This window comes from Diabrotica undecimpunctata, chromosome 7 (assembly GCF_040954645.1).
Source record: "Diabrotica undecimpunctata isolate CICGRU chromosome 7, icDiaUnde3, whole genome shotgun sequence".
Lineage (NCBI taxonomy): Eukaryota > Metazoa > Arthropoda > Insecta > Coleoptera > Chrysomelidae > Diabrotica > Diabrotica undecimpunctata.
Window position 1 is genome coordinate 146,822,369 of NC_092809.1, and position 25,705 is coordinate 146,848,073.

Below are 25,705 nucleotides of genomic sequence, written 5' to 3' on the forward strand. Positions count from 1 at the left end.
ACGGTTGTTTAAAAAAAAAATCACGTTTAAAAAACATAAACCTCCGCTGAAAAATAACACGGGGACTCAGTCAGCAAAAAAAAAACAATAACTCGACCTTGGTACTACGATTGGAAATTGAGAATACGGGCTCATAAAAAACCGAACGAAGCGGGCCAGCGAGGACTAGTGGGAAGGTGGCACTCGAGAACGCCCCACGCGGGAAGCGCGGGCGATCGGGACGATACGTAGCCAGTGATACGCGCTATTTAACTCGACGGGATAGTGTGACGTAGAAGTGCCGGTATCTGGAGATTCGAAAGTTCGCGATAGCGCGCCGTGCTTCAACTGACGGATCTTGAATCCCTGTAGGACTGGAGGCGTATTCATTAGCTAGAGCCTAAATACGCGAAGGTAACTAAGATCTATATACTAACCCAAGGTATATCTAATAATACGGAATTGTCCGCCCTTTAATTCCTTGCTTTGTCTCTTCTCGTCTCCCTTCTCGCCTGATCGAAACATTATTGGTCATAACTGATATTTTTTTATCTTAGTTGTAGTATACAGTCTATTTAATACATTGTAAACTCGAAATTTGTTTTTTTGTTCTTCCCGGCCGTTACAGGTAGAGACTAGAAGAGATACACATTTTTCGCTTATGCAGTGCTCCGGCTTCTAACGTAAGCCCATAGCCTCTCACTCTTTACAGGACCTGAGACCGAGAAGTCCTTAATCTCCTTCCTCCCAAAATCTCCCTACCCTCTTGTAAATCCGCGAGGGCGAAACCAGTCAGTCCAGACTAGTGGACCAGTACCTATACCTCAAATTCGCTCGGACAGCTAAATCTCCCTTAAACACAGGGGATATTGCAGTGGTGACAGTGCTAAGCATCCCTTAGCTTCCAATCCATATTTTATTACAGGAGATACAGATATAGAGAAGAAACACATAATAACAAATATATCAAAATAAAAGGAGCAGAGGCTGTCTATAGTTTTGAAAAAGTGTCAGAATTTGAATACTTAAAAGTAACTATAACGAACAAGGGAAAAAAAGAAATAGAGATAAACAAAAGATTAATGAAGGGAAGCAGACCGATAGGGTCACTAAATTCATTACTGAAAGCAAAAAATATGTCAAGAACAGCTAAACTGCGAGTCTACGAGACAGTAATCAGACCCACAGTGATGTATGCCAGTAAAACGTGGATTATGAACCAGCAGGAAGAAAAGAAAGTAGAGATATGGGAAAGAAGGGTGCTCAGAAAAATCTTCGGAGGAATAAATTTGGCAAAGAATATTTGGAGAAAACGAACAAATAAAGAAATAATGAGGATGTACCTATGGAAAACTAATAATTACTGCAAAAATAAGATCCAAAAGAGCTAGATGGCTTGGGTACATTATAGAGAACCGAAATGTTAAAAGAAAACTGAAGTAGGGAGAAATGGGGAAAAAAGAAGAGGTCGTCCAAAGAAGAAATGATTGGAAACAGTCAAGCAAGACTTTTTTGAAATGGGCGTGAGAGATTGGGGAGAGAAAGCAAGGGACCGAAAAAAATTGAGGGAAATAACTAAGTTTTTGGGAGCCAGGGGCCTACAAGGCCTATAACGCTATATATATATATATATATATATATATATATATATATATATATATATATATATATATATATATATACATAATATAGATATATATATATATAATCATCAAATATATATTCACCCAGTATATAATGCTTAACTAATCTATAGTTGTTATAGAAATTTATCTTACACACAATCCATATAAGATTACCGATATCTATAATCCTTATCACATGTCAAGTACATCTTGGAACGTCTGATTTACAATCCATATATCAGTCCAGTCTCGATAAAAGCAATAACTCAAAATGGTATTATCAATATCAGTTCAATATGGATTCATTACTTTACTGGTTCTTATTTGCAACCTTGATATGTACGCTAGTTATTATAGGAGGCTATTTAATTTTTTCTATAATAAAAGATAGTTGTTTTAAGAAAAAGAAACAAAAAGATACTTTGATGGAAACATACGAACCAGATTTTCACCAAACACGTCTAAATAAGCAACAGTATGACAAACATGATGTTGAAGATTTAACGAGAATTGAAAGAAATTTCAAGACGGGATTTAGACGACTAAGTTTTCAAAACGAGGTGTCCGATAAAAAGTTAGAAGGATTAATGGGCGAAAAAATACGATCTGCCGAAAGAGAAAGTGAAGTGTTTGTATCTACTAACACTCTCGACAAAAGCATTACATCAATTACAGAAGAAGATGAAGAAACAGACGATGATTTTGATCGAGATACTGACAGCGTAGATATTGATGTACCAGACGAGGTAAGAGCAGTTTTAAGAATTGAAAAAGAAGCGAAGAAGGTCGAGAGAGAAATGAACCGGTTTGCAGGAGGTACAAACAATTTGCAATATTACGAAATCAATGAGAAATACATAAAATTAATGATTTCACTTTGTGATATGGTAGGCAACACCATCGAGTGCAGAAAACATAAAAACAGAGTTTTAAATTATATCGAACAATGTCAGAACCAACTAAAATTAAAATCTCTGAAGTCTAAATAGCTATTCTGATTTGCTTGGAGTTGTAATTATAACTATATTTTTAAATACAAGGTTAATATAAACAGTAAGTGGGTTTTTGTTTATTGTGTGCATTATTTGTAGCTCTTTGTTTTCTGTTTTTTATTCCTGTCCTCTAACTTTTATTGTTATATCGTCGACATTCCAAAGTGCTTCCTCGTCGTCGTCTATAATTTCAGCTTTAGGGTTGTATCAGAGATCGTTATAATGCTAAATTCATCATGTGTCTTTTCCTTCCGTATTTAAATATTTTAAGATTTTGTAGGCTATTTCTTATCTGCCATGAACATCATTCTCGATATTATTTATACACGTATCCTAGCTCCCTCGGTGTGCTTGTATTAACGTTTTTTCTATATTCCTTCTTTATATCTGTTTTCATTTTCTTTATTTGTGTTGTCCAAAAAATTGTTTTTTGCTCATTGTTTTTCTTGCACTGCTGTTTTAATTTGGTTTTTTTACATTTTTAAGCCTTTTTCTACAAAAAATATCTTCATAGACATTTCTTGCCGATCTTCTTCTTCTACTTCTTCCTCAGCTTTGCCCAAACAAGGCATCCGTTGTCTTCCTTCCTAGTATAAACCCAAACTGTTCTTCTCATATCGATATCTCTATCCTTAACCTTCGCTCTGCAGTTCTTTCCCAAATTTATATTGGGTGCGACAATAATTTTATCCCTATTTAGTCCTGAATATCCCCTTTATCTTTATACATCACAATCTGTCTTCATGCATTGTACATCCTTTCTTCTTTATATATCCTACTCATAATTGGCACACCATATCAACCCCTTCCTCTCCTATATCCTTCCAAACCTCCACAGGTATTCCATCAGGTCCTAATGCCTTAGCATTCTTCATCCTATTTAACATCTCGACAACTTCATCTCTCGCTATCCCTGGTATTAGATTCTCATTTGGGATCCCGCTTCCACTGTCTCTCCTCTGGTGTTCTTCATTTAGCAACTTTCTAAGGTACTTATACCAACTTTGCTTTATTTCAACATGGGTTCTTACCGTTCTTCCATCCACACTCTTAATCTGTCGCACGCCCAAGTCCTTCGATGACTTGTCCCTTGCTTTTTTTCATCCCCTGGGGTGTTCCCAACTCTTCATACAGCTGTGCAGACGATATTTCCTTAGCAGTAGCTACAGCGCCCTTTGCTTCTCTCTTTAATATAATGTATATATCTTATCTTCCTCTCTTTTAGACCTGACACCTCTTTTTAGCCTCTTTCTTCTCTCTAACCTTTTGTTGCACTTCATCCACGTTCCACCACCAAGTTTTTTGTCTCTAGGAGGCCCTTTACCAGATGTTTTTCCTAGCACTTGCTTTCCCACTCTCACCATAACCTTACTGTTGGCTTTCCAGCAGTGTCTTTTTCCTCAAGCTCTTCAAGCGCTCTACTCTTAAAGACTACTGCTAAATTCTTATCCTTTAACTTCCACCACTTGTCCTTCTTTTGGTAAAATGTATTTACTACTTTGTTGAAGTTGTTAAAAGTTACGAAAGCTCTTAGCACATTTTAGTATCAATTTATTTATTCTTAAATTTTAAGATCTGGTACCTATTTAAAAAGACACATCGGAAGTCTGTATTTCGTAATTCACTTTAATTTATCTGGTAAATATTGTGTGTAAATAATAATCGTATTAAGAAGTAAAATTTTATGAAGATGTTTGAATTATCAACGTTAGGGTGCCATCTTCGAGCAGTGGTAGCTCTGTTAGGAATCATTTTTGGTATACAAGGTGATTTATTTAAAAAAAAAAAAAAAAGTTGAAAAACAGTTCTCTTTTGTGGATTTCTGCAAATATCTTTCGAGTTTTCGTAATAATAACCTAGTTGTCAATAATTCATAAATGTATGTAAACTCGTTTACGTAATGTACCTACTTGTAGTATATTTTTGTAACACGATAGATACACAAGATAATTTTTGTCGCCAAAGATAAGCTTTGATACAATAATAGTAAAAATATTTTAGAAATAAATGATTATGCTGTAATAGATTTTGTAAATATCCACCAATTAGTGATGTTTATCTCAGCAGAGGCTGAGAAAATCTCTAAATAACAATATCATCGACAACTTTCTGGGTGTTATTGCTATTTTCATTTGTGGAACACTTTATTATATTATTATTAGATTGTACCTATATGACGTTGTTGTAATGAAAAAATATACGCAAATAAAGCTTATTTGTATTTAATCCTTGTCATTGAAACCAATTTAGTGATTTCACGTTTCTATTAGAAGTAAGAATAATATCCACAAGGAAACTAAGTTCCTGTAGCTGGCTGTATACCATGTATCACAAAAAATTTATTAAAATCCTTTATAAAAGGTATATATTAAAAAACTCAATCGGGATATGTCAAAACGACAAAACGTTTTCGGAATCCATATTCCATCATCAGTGTCTAGGTGTAGATGTTAAGACCCACAAAATATCTGGGTAATAATCCGTTAAAAGTTATTGGTTTAAATTTATTTTACATTATTAGATCTTATATGTTAAGATGTTAGAGTTACCAGTGGATTTGATGAATGATGGTTTTTACCCAGATATTTAGTGGCTCTAAACATGTACACCTAAACACTGATGATGGAATATGGATTCCGAAAACGTTTTGTAGTTTTAATATAGCCCGATTGGGTTTTTTAATATATACCTTTTATAAAGGATTTTAATAAAAAAAATTTTAACAATATCTCGAAACTATTTTTAATACGAAATAAATAAATATCAAGAACAAAGTTGAGAGATATATTTGCTGTACAACTAAAATGAGCAAGCTTCATTTGATCACCCAAAAAAGAACTCCGAAAGCAAAAGAAACGGAAGACTTCTTCAAATTAAGCAAAAGCAAGGTGCAAAGAATTGCTTGTCTTGGAATCACAGGAGCACACCAATGTGAACCATGGAGGGCTCTATGTTGGTTTCAAACTAAAGGTCAATATATAGTCAAAGCAGCTGCGGGGCTCTTACAGTGCAACCTGTTTTATGCAACTCTCGCATGCGTTTGATGCAAGCGACTAACACACTGATTGGGCTAGTCTGTTATGCACTTAGACGCATGCGGTAGAACAGCTGATTGGGAATTTTTATGTAAATGGAGCATATACGAAGACATATTTATATTAAAAGACCAAGAATTGTAGAACATTTTAAAATAGATGCTAGGTAACTGCAAAAATAATAGAACTTATAAAATTTAAGTATGTGAGGGGAGTTGAAAAAGGACACCAATCAATTTAATAAGTAAATATCTGGTATGTGATGATACCCTCTCGCCCCTCTTATTTACATCTCTATAATCGTTATGTGCTGGATTATACAGCTTTGGTTTCTCCGAAATTAGCTCAATAAGCCTAGCGTCATTATTAGCTTCCATATTTAAAATAAATACAAAACTTGTTAGGTATGTTCACCAGCTCTTGGCAGCCGACTTATAGCGCAAAGGCTTATAACCAGGAGGTAAAAACCTTCTGAACACATTTGTCTCAACATTTTATATTTGACTAATATTTAATGGATTTTGACAAGAGCTATGACCTTGTAAATAACAGGGAAACTTGTGTACTGCATCAGCATGACTCACAGCTCTTGTGAAAATCCATTGCCTCTATCTACCCTGAATATTTATAGGGAGGTGGTATATAACAGGACAGTTTTCTATAGTTTATAATAACATCTTAAATTCTGGTGATGTTTTATTCAATTTAGGTACAGAGGTATTTGTTTAAAATATATATTTTTTTAAAATTGTTACTTTGATATTTTAAATTTTTAAATGATACTTATAGATCCATGTGGTTGATATTCTTCACAGAATAACTTGCTGATGAGTAGCTTTCAGGCTGGTGGAGATGCCATGATCGAGCCTGTTATGGACCTTAGCAACTATTAATTCTGCATATCTGCTATATATCTGTAAGATGAGCAAGATTTTCTATTCTGATTTTAAATAAAATAACATATTTTATAAAAAAAAACATTTATTTATGCAATAAAACTACACTACATCATCTGAATGTGGTTTCATACATTTAATAACATAATTAATGAATTGTAAGTCTTGCATTAGCTTTGTTAACCTATTAAAGTGCCTCTCTGTATAAGGAAGTGCTGCTTCAAGTGCAGAACGAAGTCCTGAGGGCTTGAAACTATCATTCTGCATTTCATTTAATAAAATATTAATAACGAGTTGAGCTGGATGTGCATGTTTGCTATTCATGTTCCATGTAATAGCAGTTTTGAACAAATTGTCCTTTTGATCATTTCTTAATTCTTTTATAGTATCTGCTAGTCCAGTTTCGCCATTTTTTATTATAGTTTCTACAATTGTTAACACTTGAAAAGGTTTGTCTAATTTTAAAGCTTGTTTTAGAGCCTTTAGATAGTTTCCACTCATCAAATAGTTGCTTAATTTTTGTTCTTGTAGAGTTAATTCTTCTATTTCTTGTAGTTTCTTAAGACGAAGTTCTTCTGTGACATCCTTCCATTTGACTAAAATTGAATCACCACCGCCAGTTACTAAACCAGACTCGTCAGTTTTTACAGCTACTGCCCATACTTGTGCATCATGTTGGTCTAGTGTACATGTACACTCTGAAGTTTTAACTGAAAATATCTTGACCAACCCATCTCCACCGGCACTCAATATCTGCATTCCAGAAGAAAGAAAATGGACCTTCAACACACTAGCATCATGTCCTTCTAATGTCTTTAGACAACTTAAGTCAGCTATTGACCACAGTTTGATAGTAGAATCAGAAGATGATGTAACAACTACTTGGTCTACAGGGGAAAACTTTACACACCAAAGGCTCTTTTTATGCCCTCTTAAAGTACCTAATAATTCTAAAGTTGTGGTCCACAGTTTGGCAGTTTTATCTTGTGAAGCAGTGGCTATAATTTTGTCATTTGGAGATACTGCAACAGAATTAATGTCCTTTTGATGAGCCAAGACAGTATGTGTGCAATTTAAGCTTGCAATTTTTGATTTTGTTGGTATTTCCCACAGTTTTAAGCACATATCTTGACTAACTGAGACTCCAAAGTTGTAACTAGTTTGACTGAAAGCTACAGAACTTACAGAACCTGTATGTCTTAAACCTGTAGCTATACAGTTCATGATATTTTCATCTAGTTTCCACAACCTCACAGTATTATCTTTACCTGACGAAAGCATATATGTTGGATCTGCAGGACAACTAGCTAATGACATAACTATATCTGTGTGGCCCTTCAATATTTGACAATTCATGGTAGTATTACAGTAAAGTTTTATATCTGTGGAATTGGTGGCAATAGCCAAATGTGAATCTTCTTCCCCTACAAATGTAATATCCAAAATGTCATCAGAAAAGCCTACAAATTGCTTCAGACATACAAATGACTTCAAATGATGAATGATAATATTATGATCAGTTGTTACAACAGCTAAGGCTTTGTCTTTAAGATTGCATCTAAGTAATACTACAGATAAACCACCTTCTTCAGCAGCTTTACTAACTAGAGAATTGTCTTGGACGTAGACTTGTTTAGCTTTTTTAACATCCCACACAGAAACTACACCCTTTTCACCTGCTGCTGCAACATAAATACCATCAGATTCTGATTTAAAACCAGGAATCTTAAACTTCAAAGGCAATCCTGTTATAGTTTCTATAGCTTCATATTGTGGGATTACTTTGATACCCTCACTTTTACCTACCTCCCACAAAATTATTACTTTATCTCTACCACATGATACAAAATAGTTCTCTCTAGCAAAGACAAATGCTGTAACTTTACTATAATGTCCTGAGTATATTGTTTTTACTTCTCCTTTGGTTAATTCATAGGCATTAATTTTTCCATCATCACCAGACGCAAATAAAATGTCCTCACCTGGATGGAATTCTACCACATTTACAACCCCCTGGCACCCTTTAAGACTCAAAGAACATACTTGGTTTTGAAGATCCCATATCCGAACAATCCCATCACAACCACCACTGGCCAATTTGTCAGATTTTAAGGTTAGTCTAGCTATAGGTCCTTTATGTATATATTTCCACATTTTTTCCAGCTCACCGTTTTGATTCCAAGCCTTCAACAAACCGCTTTTGTGGGAAGTAACAGTTCTATTGCCATCTGTGGTAAATGTTTGTATAGTATCTTCTTCTTCAGCATCTTGTTCCCCTATTACTTTATCAATTAGCCCTGTTTCTACATTCAGTACATTAATATTTGCATTAGTTTGGCAATATATACTATCTTCTACCCATTCTAAGTTACCTCCTGTATAAAATGCACCATGCTTTGATTCAACTTCAAATCTAAAATACAAAAGGGTTTTAAAATAACAACAATACAAGGGAAATCGTTTATACTACTTACGCTTCTTTTAGTTTCACTTTGGTCGTCATTATTAATTATTTTTCAGAAGATTTTATTTTCAACTATATCTAATATAATAATTTTTTTCATATATTTATAGAATAAAAGGTGCTGTAGGAATTAAAATAGGGTTAAATGCTTCTTCTTTTTTAGATTCATATTTACTTATTTTGGCCTTTACCTCATTGAATTAATGGATAACATTTTAATATTGTATATTGTAGTTGACATTTTTCAAATCGTACAAATCAAAAAATAAATCTTTTTTTGTATTTCAAAGCTTTTATTTTTTACAAATTACATTTCATCTTAATATATCTCTTTAGACTTTTTTTCGTGTGATTCCGGTTGTCATTATCCTTTTCTATTCAAAAGATAAAAAATAGGTCAAGATTTATCATGATCAATTTGTTGACATTATTTAGAAATGCACCAGATGACATTTTTTTTGTTTATTTTCAAACGAAACCAAACTAAACTTTTGAAAAGTACATTTTTAGTGAACGTATTTTATAGATATTTTTAAAGAATTTAGTATGACTTTTAAAAGTGTACAAAGCCCTCGAACCCTCCTACAATCACTTCCTAAAATATGGGTGTTTTTAGTAAAATATATGTAGAAAGAAAAAATAATATGTGGATAATTGGAGATCTTTTTCCTCCCTACGGTTTCCCTGGGTTCTTCAGTGCTTTTGTACTGTGCATTTTAAGTTTTTATATTTTTAAAAAACTAAGTGGTGATGGGAACATAACTGTAAGAGGAGCTGTGAAGGGACATAGCTGGACGACTGTTCAGATAACTGCTAAGGTATTTTATGTACTCAATATTTTAAACTGATCTTTTGAACAGATCTATGTGTGTCCTGATATTTGGTATTAAAATAATTTAAACAATTACTACATTTTATAAAATGTAAGGGCCTTGTAGTTTTGTAAGGCATGTTTCTTTTTAATGTTTAACTGCTTAAAATTTTTGGAGTGATGATTAAAGTCTAAAGTAAATCTTTTATCTTCACTTTTTTATATATATAAAATATATTTTGTAGACTTGGTACTGTTCTGTATGTGAATCACTGTTGCTTAACGGAATTGGTGTTTATTGTGACTGTTGTGGAGTGTGTGCAGATCCAGATTGTGTGAAGAAGGCGAATTTTGCATTAAGGTGTAAGATTATTACCAGCAGTGACCAGAATCAATTACATCATTGGGTTAAAGGTAGGTATATTGGCATTATTTTTTTTGTTTAAAAGGTAAGAGACTAGGTACTAAAGGACTTTTTAGGTTATTATTTCAGCTAGTTTCAAATAAAACATAAATAAGACATTAAAGATCATATTCACATCTATGGTACTTAACAAGTAGTTACAAAGAAAGATATATTATTTAGAAATGTACTATAAAAATTAAAGCCTATAATATAAAAAATCATAGTAATAGGACTGCAAATGTCAATTTAAAATGCACAAGGAACATATAACCACATTTAAACCAAACTGTTGATAAAAGAAGCAAAACTAGTCAATAAATATGTGGAAATACTAGAAATATTGAAGACCTACAGGGTTATAAAGAAAAAACAAAACACTACATATACAGATAGCCAAAAAAGGAACATTATCACACACAAAAATGAAATCTGGAAAATAATAACCTACAAAACAAAGAGATGCACGAGAGAATAGTTTTATATTAATTTTATTTTTCTCTCTTCCTTTCCTTTCAAATCATTTTACATTTCTCACTGTACTTCTCTCACTGCTCCCCTTATAGGTACTTTCAAAAATTAGGAAACTTTATAAACATTTTTCCATTATAATTATTGTAATTCTTTACCTTTATTTCCCTTTTTACAAATAAAGCTTTTGCCATTTATCTTTTTTTTTAGGTAATTTACCCTTTGGAGCTAGTTGTAAACATTGCTTAGACGAATGTTCGAGGGAACCTGGTCTGGTAGATTATAGATGCTGCTGGTGTCAAATGACAGTTCATACTGAATGTTTGCTAAAAGTAGAAAAAGTAATATTAATGTTAATATTAAATATCATGAGGAAATAATTGTGTATCTGTTATAGGTCTGTGATTTTGGACCTTTTAGAAGAATGATAGTTCCTCCTTGGTGTGTTCAGACTGCTAAACGTAAAGGAGCTTTAAACAAACATTTACTGTTGAGAGGTGTTCGAGATCCTTGTTGGGAAAAGTGGACACCCTTAGTTGTAGTTGGTGAGTTGTCTGTTTTTATTTTCTTGATTTGCTATTTAAATTTACTTGCTGTTTAATTTATTATTTAATAAATAGGATGACAGGTGTGATAAAGGTAAGAACTAGAAGGTAGTGATGTTACATCCATAGTGAAGGAAAACAATATAATCTAAATTTTATAGATCAATATATTAGATTCTCAATTTCAAACTGGCTAACACATGGTAATCTGTTTTCAAAGTTTAAATAAATACACTTGTTGTTCAAATAAGTACACTTTCAAAAGGGCAATAAAATAGCATTGATTTATGGGGATGCACTAGCCCTACTACCCTACGGACCACTTAAGAAGAGTGGTCAGAGGGTTTGTTGTCAGAGAAATAGTGATGTAAACATCTCCAGTTTGATCAGGACATATACGTCCCTGGCTTCGTGCCATGCAGATGCTACTTTTCTACCCTAGCTACAATTAATGAACCATACTCAAACAGTAACTGTTTTTCTTTGTACAGACAACATCAATGAGTTACTCCAGGTATTTTTGTAATTTTTCAATTAATTGCAAATTTTTTCACAATCAAATATAGCATTTTTTTCCTTATCATTCTAATTTTTAAACCAGCAACCTCAATAAGTTTTACATAAATCATTTGGCCATTTCAATCAAGTAATACCAATACCAAGATAGTAATAAATAATTATAACTTTGCTTCATTTAAGTTTATTTTGTTTCATTTAATAAGGTTTGTTCTATCTTCATTTATTATTTGAAAAAAGTCCTTCATCAATATTTTTTTGCATTATTTTAATTTAATTTACATAATAATAGGGCTTTCTCGTAATAAGATATCTCTTAGACCACTCTTGAACCACTCAGGGTACTACTTTCTGTATTATTAAACCGTGTGATCTTGACGTTCCAATTTTCTCGTTGGATGCAATTAATGTAAGCGATTAAGTGATCTCACTCATATTCATGATCTGGAACTACCAGATCACACATTTTACCAACCAGGTCCTATAGACATGCTCATAGGTGTTCATTCTTAAATTCTGGTCAAATTATTGGCGAACCCAGTCACTTTGTGGCCATTTTCAATTATATTCTATAAGGGCGAATCTCTACGACTCATTCCAAATTTTATTTCACATCTTTCGTTACTTCTATGGATACAAACATAGATCTTTTCTACAAAGGTTTTGGGAAGTCGAAAACAGTATCTGTTAGTACCTTGGGTTAAAGCAGGGACAGTTGAAGTATAGTACTGAATCTTCAATCTTCTTTGTACCTATTAATAGTTCTAAGAAATAGCAGATTGCATCACTATATGTGTAAAATCAATTTTTTATTAAGAGATAGAGCTAACACTAATACTATTCATCCTATTAAAAGAGTAAATTTGAAGCAATTGATGATAAATAATTTTTTGGCTCTGAAACATCTAAACAAAAATTATGTGAAACTGTTTTATACAAACAAAAAGTGAACATATTTTACCTATACAAATACGAAATCTTATAGTTCGTTAATATTTTGGAAATTTTTTGTTTTAGCCAATAAAAAGTCTGGAAATGGAGATGGGGCTTTAGTATTATCAGAATTTCGAAAGTACCTTAATCCTGTGCAGGTTATAGATTTGAGCGAAAGAAAACCCCCAGCAGCTTTGCAGTGGTGTGTTCTTTTATCCCCAAAGACAGTCAATATTTTGGTTGCTGGTGGAGATGGTACTGTCTCCTGGATGCTAAGTACTTCCCATAAACTAGATCTTGATGTAAGTTTGTACAGTCCATCTAATTTACTTACCGTTGCACGTCATTATCATTGACAGAGATCGAAGCTGACATAGTTGTCAAAGTATAAAAAAATCCTGAATCCATTTTAAATCAAAAAGATTGCAAAAGTGGATTATACAACAAAACAAGAGTTAAAAAATAATCTTGTTAAAAATAATTTGAGCCGCTTGTATGCGTCGTATAAAGATGTAAAATGGAATACATAGATATTTATTTTATTTTATGTAAAATGTAAAATAAAAAGTGTCAACACCGCAACTGTCGTGTTACCAATTTATGCAAAAATATCACCTTCGTTCGATTACAGTTACAGTGTGTTCCGAAAAAATGTTCTTCATAAAAACGTTTTATAATGCATTTATACAAATTAAATGAAACATATTATTGTGTATTTCTTTAAGTTAACATTAATAGAAATCTTTAAATATTATTTCTAGGCGTATATAATAAAATATGTCTAGTGGCTGTAATGCCAATGTACTCGGCAAAGTGATTCTAAAAAAGAACACACCTACCGCCTAAATATTTCGTGTTGGTATCATGTGACCTCGCGGATGACGTGCAACGGTAAGTAAATTAGATGAAGTATATGTATATTCGAATTTATAGTCACTATTACGTTACATTTTATTTAAATGTCATGTTTTATGTCAAAACGTCACGTAAAACGTCAAATAGATAGCAAAAGGTTATGTAAAATGTCACTCTCACTTCAAATGTCACATTTTCTCTCAAAATATCAAAAATGTCAAAGTCACGTAAAATGTTAAAAAGTTATGTAAAATTGTCAAACGAGCAGTCACAAATTTACCGTTTTATGTCAGAACATTTCCGAAACGTAAAAAAGTTACGTAAAATGTCACTTCCCATGCCAAATGTTATAAAAAATTAGGAAAAAATTTAACGTTTTATATCATAAAGTCACGTTTTTTCCCATGAACTATTAAATATTTTAAGATTTTGTTTATTTTGAATTTTGTGAACAATTTCCAAATTAAAAATTTTCACCTTTATTTTGTTGTTTCGATATCCACTTCAGAAATCGTTTTCAAAATATGAATTAACTTACATCGTGTAAAGAGAGTTGTTGTAAAGTTATCTTTATTCAAAAAGTCGATTTTTTAGCCTGAGCCTTTATTGTCTATAATTCCGTTGGGAACTGGCAACGATTTGTCCAGGGTTTTAAATTGGGGACATCAGAACTCATCAGAGCTAGATGTTGAAGACGTTTTGAAAAATATCATCGATGCCAAACTCTCAGAACTTGACAGGTAAGTCAAATTTTTGTTTCTTAGGCGGTAAAGTGTCTTACTATCACGCAGATCGATCCGCAACATCAGCGAAAACATCTGGAAACTTTTAAAATATCTACTGACCTCAGTCCAGTCTAAATGAAATGAGTACCTTGAGTAAAACCAGGGATAATAATAACCAAGATAATAATAAGTTAAAGCCTAGTATTGGCCTTGTTACCATCTTAGAATACCGTAGGCCCAGGAAATAGCAGACTACTCTGCTATACTCCCAAACTTCACTAGTGGTACAAAGGGAAACTATTATTATATATATATATATATATATATATATATATATATATATATATATATATATATATATATATATATATATATATATATATATATATATATATTATATGTTTGTTATGTACATTTTAAATCTAGACTATTATCATAATTGAAGACGCTTTATAGGTGTAAAAAAACAGTGGTCTCACAGGTCTCATGTCACTCTTTATGTTTTCTGTTCATCTCATACATATTTCTCATTTCTTCTTTTTAACCTAATAGTTCTTTTGTTAATTATGAAAATGTTAATATTAATTAATCGTCATTAAAAATTCTAAATATATAAATAACAGTGATTTTCTAGACCTCATAATTGTTTTATCTATGTTGATTTTAATACGACAGACATCTTATATTTCTATCTATGTTTTTATTGGCCCGTCTCTTTTCTCTTGCAAACTTACTTCTCTTTTCAAACTTACTCAATACTGTTTATTCAGTTAAAAATATAAAATCTTACACACCTCAAATATGTACAAAATCTCAATTAAAATTAAAATTTTGTTGTAAATATTCCTGAATTGAATAAAAGGATTTTTTATCAATATTTTTTTAATTTAATTTTCAAATTCCTTTTCAGGCAAGTTTCTGATATTTTCAGGCAGAACATTAAAACATTTTATTGTCCAATACACTGATCCATTTAGACACCTTTTCAAGCGCCAATTTGCTGGTATCAAATTTTGTTTGTACCTAGTATCTTCGTGACTTCTATAAAGATTGGTATTCCTCTTCATAAATCGAAGGTTTTTTAGAATTTAGTGTGCTAAGCCTGACGGCAGGATTTCTTAAATCCCAAACCAGCAAGAACCGTCACTGCCTTTCTCTGCAGATCAGGTCATGCAGCTGCATGGCCCCAAACAAGGATAGAGTATGAAAGATGTGAGTGGAATATGGAGTGATACCTAATACGTATAGTTAAGATTTCTCAAAATATAGAGACTTTTATTTAGTTTGTTGCACAAGTTAGATATTACAGATACAAGAATGATATTATTTCTGGCGCTTACTTTTTTCTTGATATCTTGACAGTGATATCGATAAGACAGAGTTCTATCCAGACGTACGCCGAGGTATTTTAGCGTCTCATTGTGTTCCAGTATCTGACCACACCATTCTTCCTCCAGTGTCCTTCGGGCATGCTTGTTTCTAAGGTGGAAAGCACACACCTGGGTTTTTGTAAGATTGGGTTTCAGATGGTTTTCGTCATAGTATAGTCCTAAGTCTTCTAGGGCATCTGGTCAAGAGAGACATGTCTAAAACTCTTTGTATCCGCCGGATCCTTTCCTGGTTTTAAGAGGGTTACCACTCTAGCTTTCCTCCAGATTTTGGGGATTTGAAATGTACGGACGCAACAGTTCTTCATTTTTACGAGCCACTCTAGGGTTTTTGGTCCAAAGTGCATTATTTGTTCTGTTCGTATATCGTCTAGGCCAGCCGATTTATTATCTTTCATTTGGTGGATCGCACCTCTCATCTTCTCCAGACAAAAGGAGGTACCTAGGACATCCTCCTCTTCGTCGATATTTCGTTGTACTCTCACTTTGTTCTTCCTTGATGTTGTCTTACCATTTGTCAGAAGATGATGGGCTATCTGATCGGGTGTGACTTTTGTCAGATTTGGTGCCGGGGCAGCGGAATTGTTGCCAAGATTCCGAATTAATTTCCAAGCGCGTCTGCCGTTTTGTTTTATGTCTATACTTGGCGGATATCGCATGTAGCACTTCCTCCCCGGCCTGTATTGTTGCTTCCGAAAAGGGATCGTTTTCATATAGCTGCTCGTATCTTTTAAGTAGGGGTTTAGATTCTTCATTCAGCCCCGCTATGTATTCGGTTCGGCAACCTCTAGGAATATATTTTCGTGTTTTTTTTTACGATTTGTACAAATTTATCGTATAAATCAGAGCACGGTTCTAGCTGGGAAACTTCTTGATCTAATGCTTCAGCGAATTTTTCCCATTTTGCTTTAGTGAAATTGAACCTTCTCTTAAAAGGAACAATTTCGTATCTGATTGCCGTGTTCAAAAAGTAAGTTATTGGCCTGTGCTGTGTTTTTGGGAGGGCGCTTCCAACAATTTTTGTCACCTGTTCTCCAATCCTGTCGCTGACAAATATATTGTCTGGGTTGTAACCTCTGCGCCATCTTCTGCTGTTGAAAGACGCGGGCTGTTTTGGATCATGAATAAGTTTGAGGTTCATGTTTTCAGCCCAATTTTCTAGTTCTTCACCATTGGAGTCTGTTTTGTTATACCCCCACGCGATACTGTGACAGTTGAAGTCACCCAGTATGAATTTTATTTGCTGTGATTGAAAGTTATCCGGTTCCTCAAAACAAAGTCCGCGTTTGGCGGTTTGTAGAATGGACGTTACCGTACAAGACTTTAGTTCCACTGTGAGGATCTCGATGTCATCTCGATATGTTAAAGATGTGGAAACTATGTCCGGATCTGGCCTGACAAAGACTACGCTACCATACTGGTCGTGTGGTCTCTCCAGTACAAGTTTCATACCTCGAATCCTTGGTCTGCGGCTTGCAATACCTCGATGGGTTTCTTGAATCAGTAAGACATTGACACCGTGTTCTCTGCATATTTATTTTAATGTCACTACTTTGACGTTTGTTTTAGTTTTTGGGGCTATTTCCGTTCGAATCGTCTTTACAATGATTCAGTCATTCATTACATATTCGTTATTTCTCAATTCCCTTCATTTTCTACTGTTCTGACAATACTGTATAAAAATTACAAAATTGGATGACGGCAACGGGTTTATGATGAAACGACCATTACCTCACTTATTTTCTTTAAAAATACTGTGTCACGAGCCTTTTAGATGTGTATGATGATTTAAATGCAATTTTTGGATATTAATATAAATTTTTGTTTATATTCGTGTTAAATTTTAGGTGGAAAGTGGAAGTTATATCGAATAGGCATCTAGGCTTAAAACTACCTAATAAAACCTACTTTATGTACAACTACGCAAGTATTGGTGTGGATGCACAGGTTGCACTGAATTTTCATAAAACTAGGGATAGTATTTTTTACATATATGGCAGCAGGTTGTTTAACAAGGTAAGGTTTGTACAATTTGTCATTTAGAAATGAAATCTACAATTGACATTTCTTTTTTAGATGTTGTATTTAAGTTTTGGAACTCAACAAGTGGTTACAGCAGACTGCAAAAATCTCGAAAAAAGACTGGATCTGTATTTAGATGGTAAACATATCGACTTACCGGAGTTGGAGTCCATAGTTATTTTAAACATTTCTTCGTGGGGAGCAGGAGTCAACCTTTGGAGTGAGTCGTATTTGTATTTGGTGTACTTTTGACTGCCTATATTAGGAGTCGAAAACTCTTTTTTAAATGCTACAAAAATATCTTGAAATAACTGGATTACTGGTTGCCTATATAGTTGTATTAAGATATTTTTGGGTTTTATAATTACTGATTTATATATTTTAATAAGGTATGATCAGCGACAGCTCTGGAACCACTTCACAGTCTTACCACGATGGAATTTTGGAAGTAGTGGGTATTTATTCTTCATTCCATATGGCACAGCTACAAGTTGGTATTTCTACGCCTTTAAAATTAGGTCAAGCTAAAGTGGTAGATGTAAGTATTGGTATTATTATCCTATCCTATTTTTATTCCTTCATTATTTACTTCCATGATGTTTTTGTTATCTTACATACGTTCGATAATTTTCGTTTTCTTTTTTATTCTGTTATTCCACGTTGTGTTTTGTAAAATTGTTTTACTTTGCTTTTACCTATTGAGCTATTTCTTTATAATTTTTGGTGTTTTTTTGATTTCGTTTGTGTTTTCGTGTTTAATATTTGTTTTACGATGACTAAATTCACTTCTCTCTTTCATCATCATCTCCAAACACTTTATTCTATTTTTGTCATTTTGTTTTTATCTTTCAGCGATTTTTTTATTATTTTTTGTTGTATTTTGATTTAGTTTGTGTTTTCTTATCTAATGTTTATTTTACCATGACTGAATTTACATTTCCCTGCTATACTACCTTCAAACACTTTATTCTGCAATTTCACGTTGTGTTGCAAAAATTTTCCACTTTGTTTTTATTTTTTGAGTGATTTTTTTATTATTTTCATTGTTGTTTTCTATTTCGCTAGTGTTTTCTTGTCTAATATCTGTTTTACCATGACTGTTGTGACTTTTCTCTATTTTACTGTGTACTAACACTTTGTATTTTGTTTATTATTTTTATTGTTTCTTTATTTTAGTTTGTGTTTTCTTGTCTATTTGTTTTATCTTGCATAAGTTCACCTGTATCAATCTTACTCTCACTAAACGCTTGATTCTGTTATTCCATGTGTTATTTTGCAAAAATGTTTCAGTTTGTTTTTATTTCTTGAGTGATATTTTTATTATTTTCGTTGTTTTTTCTGTTTCGTTTGTGTTTTTTGGTTAATATTTGTTTTACATTAACTTATTCTCTACCTTTTTCTGTCTTACTGTATCCAAACATTTTATTCAGATATTCTATATTATGGTTTGCAAAATTGTGGACGGTGTTTTTATCTTTTGAGAGATTTTTTTATTATTTTCAAAGCTTCTTTGCTTCTTTTTTTCTTGTCGTTACGTTTTTTTTGTCTAATATTTGTTTTACCACGACTGAAATCACCTATCGATATCCCACTGTCTCTATAACACTTTATATCAATAGTGTAGGGGATAGCAGAATGTTGGGAGTAGGTTTTATGGTGCAAAAAATAAATAAAAACATAATAAACAGTTTTAATTCAATTTCAGAGAGAACGTGCAGTCTTAAAATAAAACAAAAGAACATTTTATAAATATTCTGAATGTGTATACGCCAAGCGAGGATAAGGAGGACGAAGAAAAAAAAAGTTTTTTATGAAAACATAGAAAAATATTTTAACTCTTTACCAAAACGGGATATAAAGATGATAATAAGAGATTTCAATGCAAAGATTGGAAAGGAAAAAATGCATAAACATTGAAATATGTAATAGGCAGTTTTAGCAAACACGAAATTACCAATGATAATGGACAATGACGGGTAAACTTAGCAACAACAGGAAGACTATCTTTTGTATGCACCAAGTTTTCCCATAAAGACATCCATTTCTGTGCAGAATTTTTCCACAATTTTATGTTTTGAGCGATTTTTTTTATTATTTTCATTAATTTTTATTTCGTTTATGTTTTCTTGTCTAATGTTTGTTTTACCATGGCTAAATTCACATATCACTGTCTCCAAACACTTGATTCTTTTATTCTGTTTTTGTCCTTTGTTCTATTTTCATTGCAAAACTTTACAAAACTGTAGGCCCAGGATTTCTCGCCTATTGTGCTGACAGAAAAAATAATTTAACTAATTTTTAACCGAATTTTAATTAATTAGGTTACAAATTTCAGTTCACCTATTTTTTTTATATATGTCACATGTACTTTTGTATTAGATTCATTTGAAGCAGAAGGCTCCGATGCAAGTGGACGGCGAGCCTTGGGAACAGCCACCCGGTAAGTTGAAAGTGTCGTTTGTCAATAGATGTCCTGTACTTATTAACCAAAACAGTTCAGAATAAGTTGTTGTTTGTTTTTAAATATTTTAAGTGTCTAGTAAGATCTATTTCTAGCTTCATGAGAATATCGGTGTTATATTTGTGCGAAGATGCAGGTGTTTTTGTCCTTGCACCTCATCCTGATTTCTTTGTTTCGCGAACCAGTCATAGGTCCCAGGTTTTCCCTTGGGGAACGAGTTTTGTCTGTAGGGAAATAGGTTCACTTTTCTGTACTTTTTTTAATGACCATACAGAAATTCTGTGACAAATGAAAATTTCGCAAAGAACGTTTTAACAAGTCTATTTAAAAATAAATTAAAACTACGTATTTTGGACGCCGATAACTTGCTTACGACAGCTAATTCACGAAATTTAGTCGTCTTGGATGTCGATGTGGCTAATACACACTATGTGCAAAATTATTAGAGGAGAGAGAAAATAGAGTAAAATTATTAATATTCTGACTAGATTAAACTTTTTGAAGTGCGGCTATCGCGAACAGGAGCTTCGAGCTCACCCAATGCTTGATTCAAACTGATGTCAACTTACTCCTTTGCCCTCGAGAAGCCCCTTCTTGTTTAACCTACTCATGGGCAAAATTATAAACAAAGTAACATCTCTCAATCTCGGATACAGAATGGGCAACAAAAGAATTGGTATGGTGTGTTACGCAGATGATGCAGCAATTATTGCCGAATCAGAAGATGATCTTTAAAGACAGCTCTTTCGGTTCTTTCAAATAAGCCGCCAACTAAATATGACCATTTCTACCAACAAAACTAAATGTATGACAATAGCAAAAGATCCGCTCAGATGTAAGTTAGTGGTTGAGAACAACCCCATAGAACAGGTGATGCAATTCAAATATTTGGACATAGATATATCAAGCATACGCGACCCAGTAAAGGATCTAAAGAGTCAGATCAACAAAGCATCCGCATTGTCGGGATGTCTGCGGGAGATAGTCTGGTCAAATCCGTATATGCGCACAGATAGCGTAAGATGCGTAAGACGAGTGGATGAGAATAGACTCCCAAAAATTGCCCTAGAAAACAACCCGCCCGGTTCAAGACCTCCCGGAAGACCACTTAAAAGATGGAGGGATAATTGGCAATCTAGTACAAGATCTCCAAGAAGTACAAGAAGAAGAGAAGAAGAAGATATTGCTGTTAAGGTTTTTCGGATGACTCAAATCGATAATTAGGAAATTTCTAATGATCGTGTGATTGATATATATATATATATATATATATATATATATATATATATATATATATATATATATATATATATATATATATATATATATATATATATATATATATATATATATATATACGAGGCGTATTTTTTAAGTAAGTACCGTTTTGGAATTAAAAAAAGACGTGCAAGGATATGGCAATAATTTTATTTTTACATGAAAGCCTGTACCTGAATCTACTTTTCTACATAATTTCCGTGAATATTGAGGCACTTGTCATAACGTGGCACCAGTTTTTGAATACCCTCCTGATAAAATTCTGCCGCCTGACTTGTTAACCACTACATCACAAATGTTTTGACTTCGTTATCGTCTTGAAGACGCTGACCGCCCAGGTGTTTCTTCAAGTGCTGGAACAAATGGTAGTCGCTGGGTGCCAGATCAGGGCTGTATTGAGGATGATCTAGAGTTTCGTATTTAAATGATTTGATGAGATCTTTGGTCTGATTAGCCACATGTGGACGGGCATTGTCATGCAGCAAAACGATACCCTTACACAACTTGCCACGTCTTTGGTTCTGGATTGCACGACGCAGATTTTTCAATGTCTCACAATAAGACGCTGCATTGTTTGTCTCATTACGAGGCAGAAACTCAACTAGCAATACTCCTTTTCTGTCCCAAAAAACTGTGCACATGATTTTCCGGGCAGAAATTGTTTGCTTAAACTTCACTCTTTTGGGTGATGATGAATGTCGCCATTCCATGGATTGTTGTTTCGATTCTGGTGTGACGTAGGCCACCCACGTTTCGTCACCAGTAACAATTTGGTCTAAAAAATCTTCACCTTCACTGTGGTACCGCTCAAGGAAAGTCAATGCACTGCCTAAACGTTGGGTTTTGTGCAAATCCGTCAACATTTTTGGAACCCAACGTGAACACAATTTCCTGTAATTCAACTTCTCGGTAACAATGCGATACAAAACACTACGAGAATACTGAGGAAAGCAGTCGGACAATGATGAAATTGTAAAGCGTCTGTTTTCTCTCACCTTTTCGTCCACTTTCTGCACCAAATTTTCATTAACGACCGAAGGACGCCCACTCCGTTCTTCATCATGCACATTTGTGCGGCCATCTTTAAATGCTCTCACCCATTTCCTTACCATTCCATCACTTATAATGTTTTGTCCGTAAACTTCAACGATCTCACGATGAATATCGATCGGTTTTACGCCTTTAGCACTAAGAAATCGTATAACAGCCCGTACTTCACAATCAGCGTGACTCACGATTGTTGGAGGCATCTTAAACACTGGAGTAAACAAGTATACAATGAAGAATCAGACTGTAATGGCGTTAGTGCGTAGACAAGAGATGTAGGTAACCAGCGCTCATGCGCGGAACTCCTACCGTAGCGCTGCGGCGGCGGAATCGCAAAACGGTACTTACTTAAAAAACATGCCTCGTATATATATATATATATATATATATATATATATATATATATATATATATATATAAAATAATAAAATAATACAAAATGAGTTAAAAGTATTAAACGTGGTTGTTACGCAACAATATTTTCACATTTAAAATAGTCTCGACTGTTATAAAAGGCAAGAAAAATTAAAAGTAGTTGTCGGAATATTGACCAGAATAAAAAGTCACTTCATAATCTACACAATGTTCATATTAATATCGTTAATTACACTGGGTCTGCTTTTGTTACCTTCAAAAATGTGTTTCAACATTTTATCAATTTTAAATAACAATACACAGGGTGATGGCACAGCTTCATCAAGAATTAATGTTAGATGTTGTCGTGTTAATGATACTCTATAAACGTGATTATATTAAAAAACGTCCACACGAAGAAAAGCTGGTCAGAGTATAATAAAAAAAATTGTAACAATTCTTTAAAAATGAACCATTTTCTCCTGATTCAAGAATTAGATCAATCTGTTAGATGATAGCTCTATTTATTGTGTTTTTGTTAAGAAATAACAATTTTAATTATCTGTTCAGTATTGTAAAGTGTATTTCTGTTGATTTTAATTGAATTAGTAGTTACTTATAGAATCATCTTGTATATCTCTAATTTTTTGACAAATGACAAGGTTGGCATTTTTGTTTGTTCATCGTTTTTTATTACTTTTGTTATAACTCACACAAAGCAGTTTTAGAACAATCAGCAAACAGTGTAGTGTAAGCTTGTCTTTATTGAATATATCAATACTACAATCACGTGACTCAGATATCGTCAAAGTTATTGGTTATAAAATGAATGTCACGTGACTGAAATTGTCGATTTTGATCGAATTTTGTACAATCGCTTGTGATTTGTCAAAAATTGGTTTCAAAGTGTCGTAAGTAGCAACACTTTCAATAGTATTATAATTTATTTACAATTTTATACCTAAAATAGATGTAAACTGCTTAATAGGATCTGATATTTGTCTTCTTGATTCTTTGCATTATCTTTTTATATAAGAATACTGCAAATTTGACGTTTGTCTTCCTTAACATTTTCCGCATAGTTATAATCCAATTAAGAAGGTGGCAAACTATCGATCTCTTTTCAATTTTCTCTTCTATTTAAGGTTTTTTTCGCAAGCTTGCTTTACTTTCACAGACGTATATATTAATATAGACCGAGCATACCGGCCGCGCTTACTGACGGCAAGATCTCATGCGGTTTCTCGATATGTCTCTTCCTAGTGCATTGAAACTTATCACTCTCTCCCCCCAAAAGAGACGCTGTTATACTTACTTGATGTAAGAGAAATACACAATGAACAACGAAAAAAAAAGCATTGTCACTTAGCTCTACAAACTGCTCAGTCTATGTTAATATTTACGTATATGATTACATTACATGACATTACATAATCTGTGGTCTTTGTTAAATAATCTAAAATGCACTTAATTGAATAATATATTGCATATCTTATGTACATGTATCTGATTCATCCTTTACCTAATTTTATATATTTTTTGTGCCTACTGCAATAGTTGATTGATTTATTTTTGAAAATAGGTATTCTAAAAATATCAATCGCCACATTTCGTCTCTTAGAAATCTCGTTTAACCTTATGAGAATGCAAGAAGAGAATAAACTTCGCGTTTATTACGAGATAAGTTTAGAAAGTAAGTTGTAACATCATTTACATTCAATAAAATAAGGTTTTTGGATGTCGTTATTTTCTCTCGCTTTAGTATATTATTATATCAGAAATGTCGAATATTAATTTATAATTATTTTAGAGGTTTTGATGGTTGTTAATATTTATTATATGTGTTTATAAAAATATATATGAAAAATAAAGTATCAAATTGTTGTACGTTATTTATACCAATTCAAGTTATTTTCTGGCAGTGTTTGTGCAATTCAAGTTCACCGCAGGAGAAGACTGTTTCACATATACGTTTTTACGAAACCTAAAGGAGTAATTAAACGATCAACATTTATAATTGTATTGTGCATTGAATGTCTTGATATTTAGAAATAACTCTTGGAGTATTGGACGGAAAACTAGGAAGTAGAAAGAAGAATAAAGTAAAACAACAATATAATTTATTTTTCGCCTAAATGTAACTTTCTTTCCAACTTCCAATATATCATCGTTCTAGAACTCATGAAAAAGCAGTCAGTCTTTGTTTATGAAACATAAAACTGTATTACAGAATAAATAGCAATAGCTTCATAAATACAAATACAAAGGGTAAGGTCCATTCGCTTAGCTTGGGCATATTTTGACAGATTCATAGTCGGAAACCTACAGCACAAAAATTCCTACTTCTCAGTATTAATAACTCAAATATAGTACCTACTATCGTAGACTTCTTTCTTTGAAAAAAGAAGAATTATTCTAAATAGTGGAAGTGTATGATAAACCCATAAAATTTTCCCTGTATATTTAAAATACATATCTTTGAGTATTACAATTTAACATATTGTAGTAAACGTTTGTATTCTTCGCGTTGTTTATTTAATTTAATATAGTTTTATTGTTTTATTATTTTTGTTTACTTCTTTGTTAGTTCTATTGAGTTAATTAGTTAGTTCCGTTTTGAATTTTATCATTATGGATAGTCAAAGTTTTCCATTTGTTCCATCAGCTAATGCGTTGGTAAGTTTTCTTAAATAAATATGATTTTATAAAAATAAATTTTTTTAAAATTATTTGCTGAATGAAATATGTAAATGTTACAAATGTTTTAATAACAAAAACATTTCAGTTAACATCCAAATGTCTGAAAGTCTCAGAAAAAAGTATTCGGAAATATAAAGATTGGCCTAATACAACCCTCACATTAAAGAAGAATAGTCGCAAAATTAAATTAACGACTGACAAATGA

General features: G+C 32.9%; 2 protein-coding genes across 3 annotated transcripts; one reads left to right on the forward strand and one right to left on the reverse strand.

The window, feature by feature from the left end:
- Positions 1-6,408: 6,408 nt before the first annotated feature.
- Positions 6,409-9,145, reverse strand: LOC140446009 (transducin beta-like protein 3). The gene is made up of 2 exons (XM_072538496.1): positions 9,002-9,145; positions 6,409-8,940 (listed from the first exon to the last, which is right to left on the reverse strand). The coding sequence occupies exons 1-2, from the start codon at positions 9,028-9,030 to the stop codon at positions 6,630-6,632; spliced, it is 2,340 nt and encodes a 779-aa protein (XP_072394597.1). The 5' UTR covers positions 9,031-9,145; the 3' UTR covers positions 6,409-6,629.
- A 227-nt stretch (positions 9,146-9,372) lies between these two features.
- Dgkepsilon (diacylglycerol kinase epsilon) lies at positions 9,373-24,683 on the forward strand. 2 transcript variants are annotated; one of them, XM_072538497.1, is made up of 11 exons: positions 9,373-9,809; positions 10,048-10,216; positions 10,887-11,017; positions 11,074-11,221; positions 12,755-12,972; positions 14,120-14,265; positions 17,486-17,654; positions 17,715-17,880; positions 18,050-18,198; positions 20,040-20,100; positions 24,383-24,683. In XM_072538497.1, the coding sequence occupies exons 1-11, from the start codon at positions 9,594-9,596 to the stop codon at positions 24,502-24,504; spliced, it is 1,695 nt and encodes a 564-aa protein (XP_072394598.1). In that variant the 5' UTR covers positions 9,373-9,593; the 3' UTR covers positions 24,505-24,683. The 2 variants fall into 2 exon arrangements, with proteins under 2 accessions (XP_072394598.1, XP_072394599.1); XM_072538498.1 differs by lacking the exon at positions 24,383-24,683 and having other exon boundaries at positions 9,375-9,809; positions 20,040-21,419.
- Positions 24,684-25,705: the final 1,022 nt, after the last annotated feature.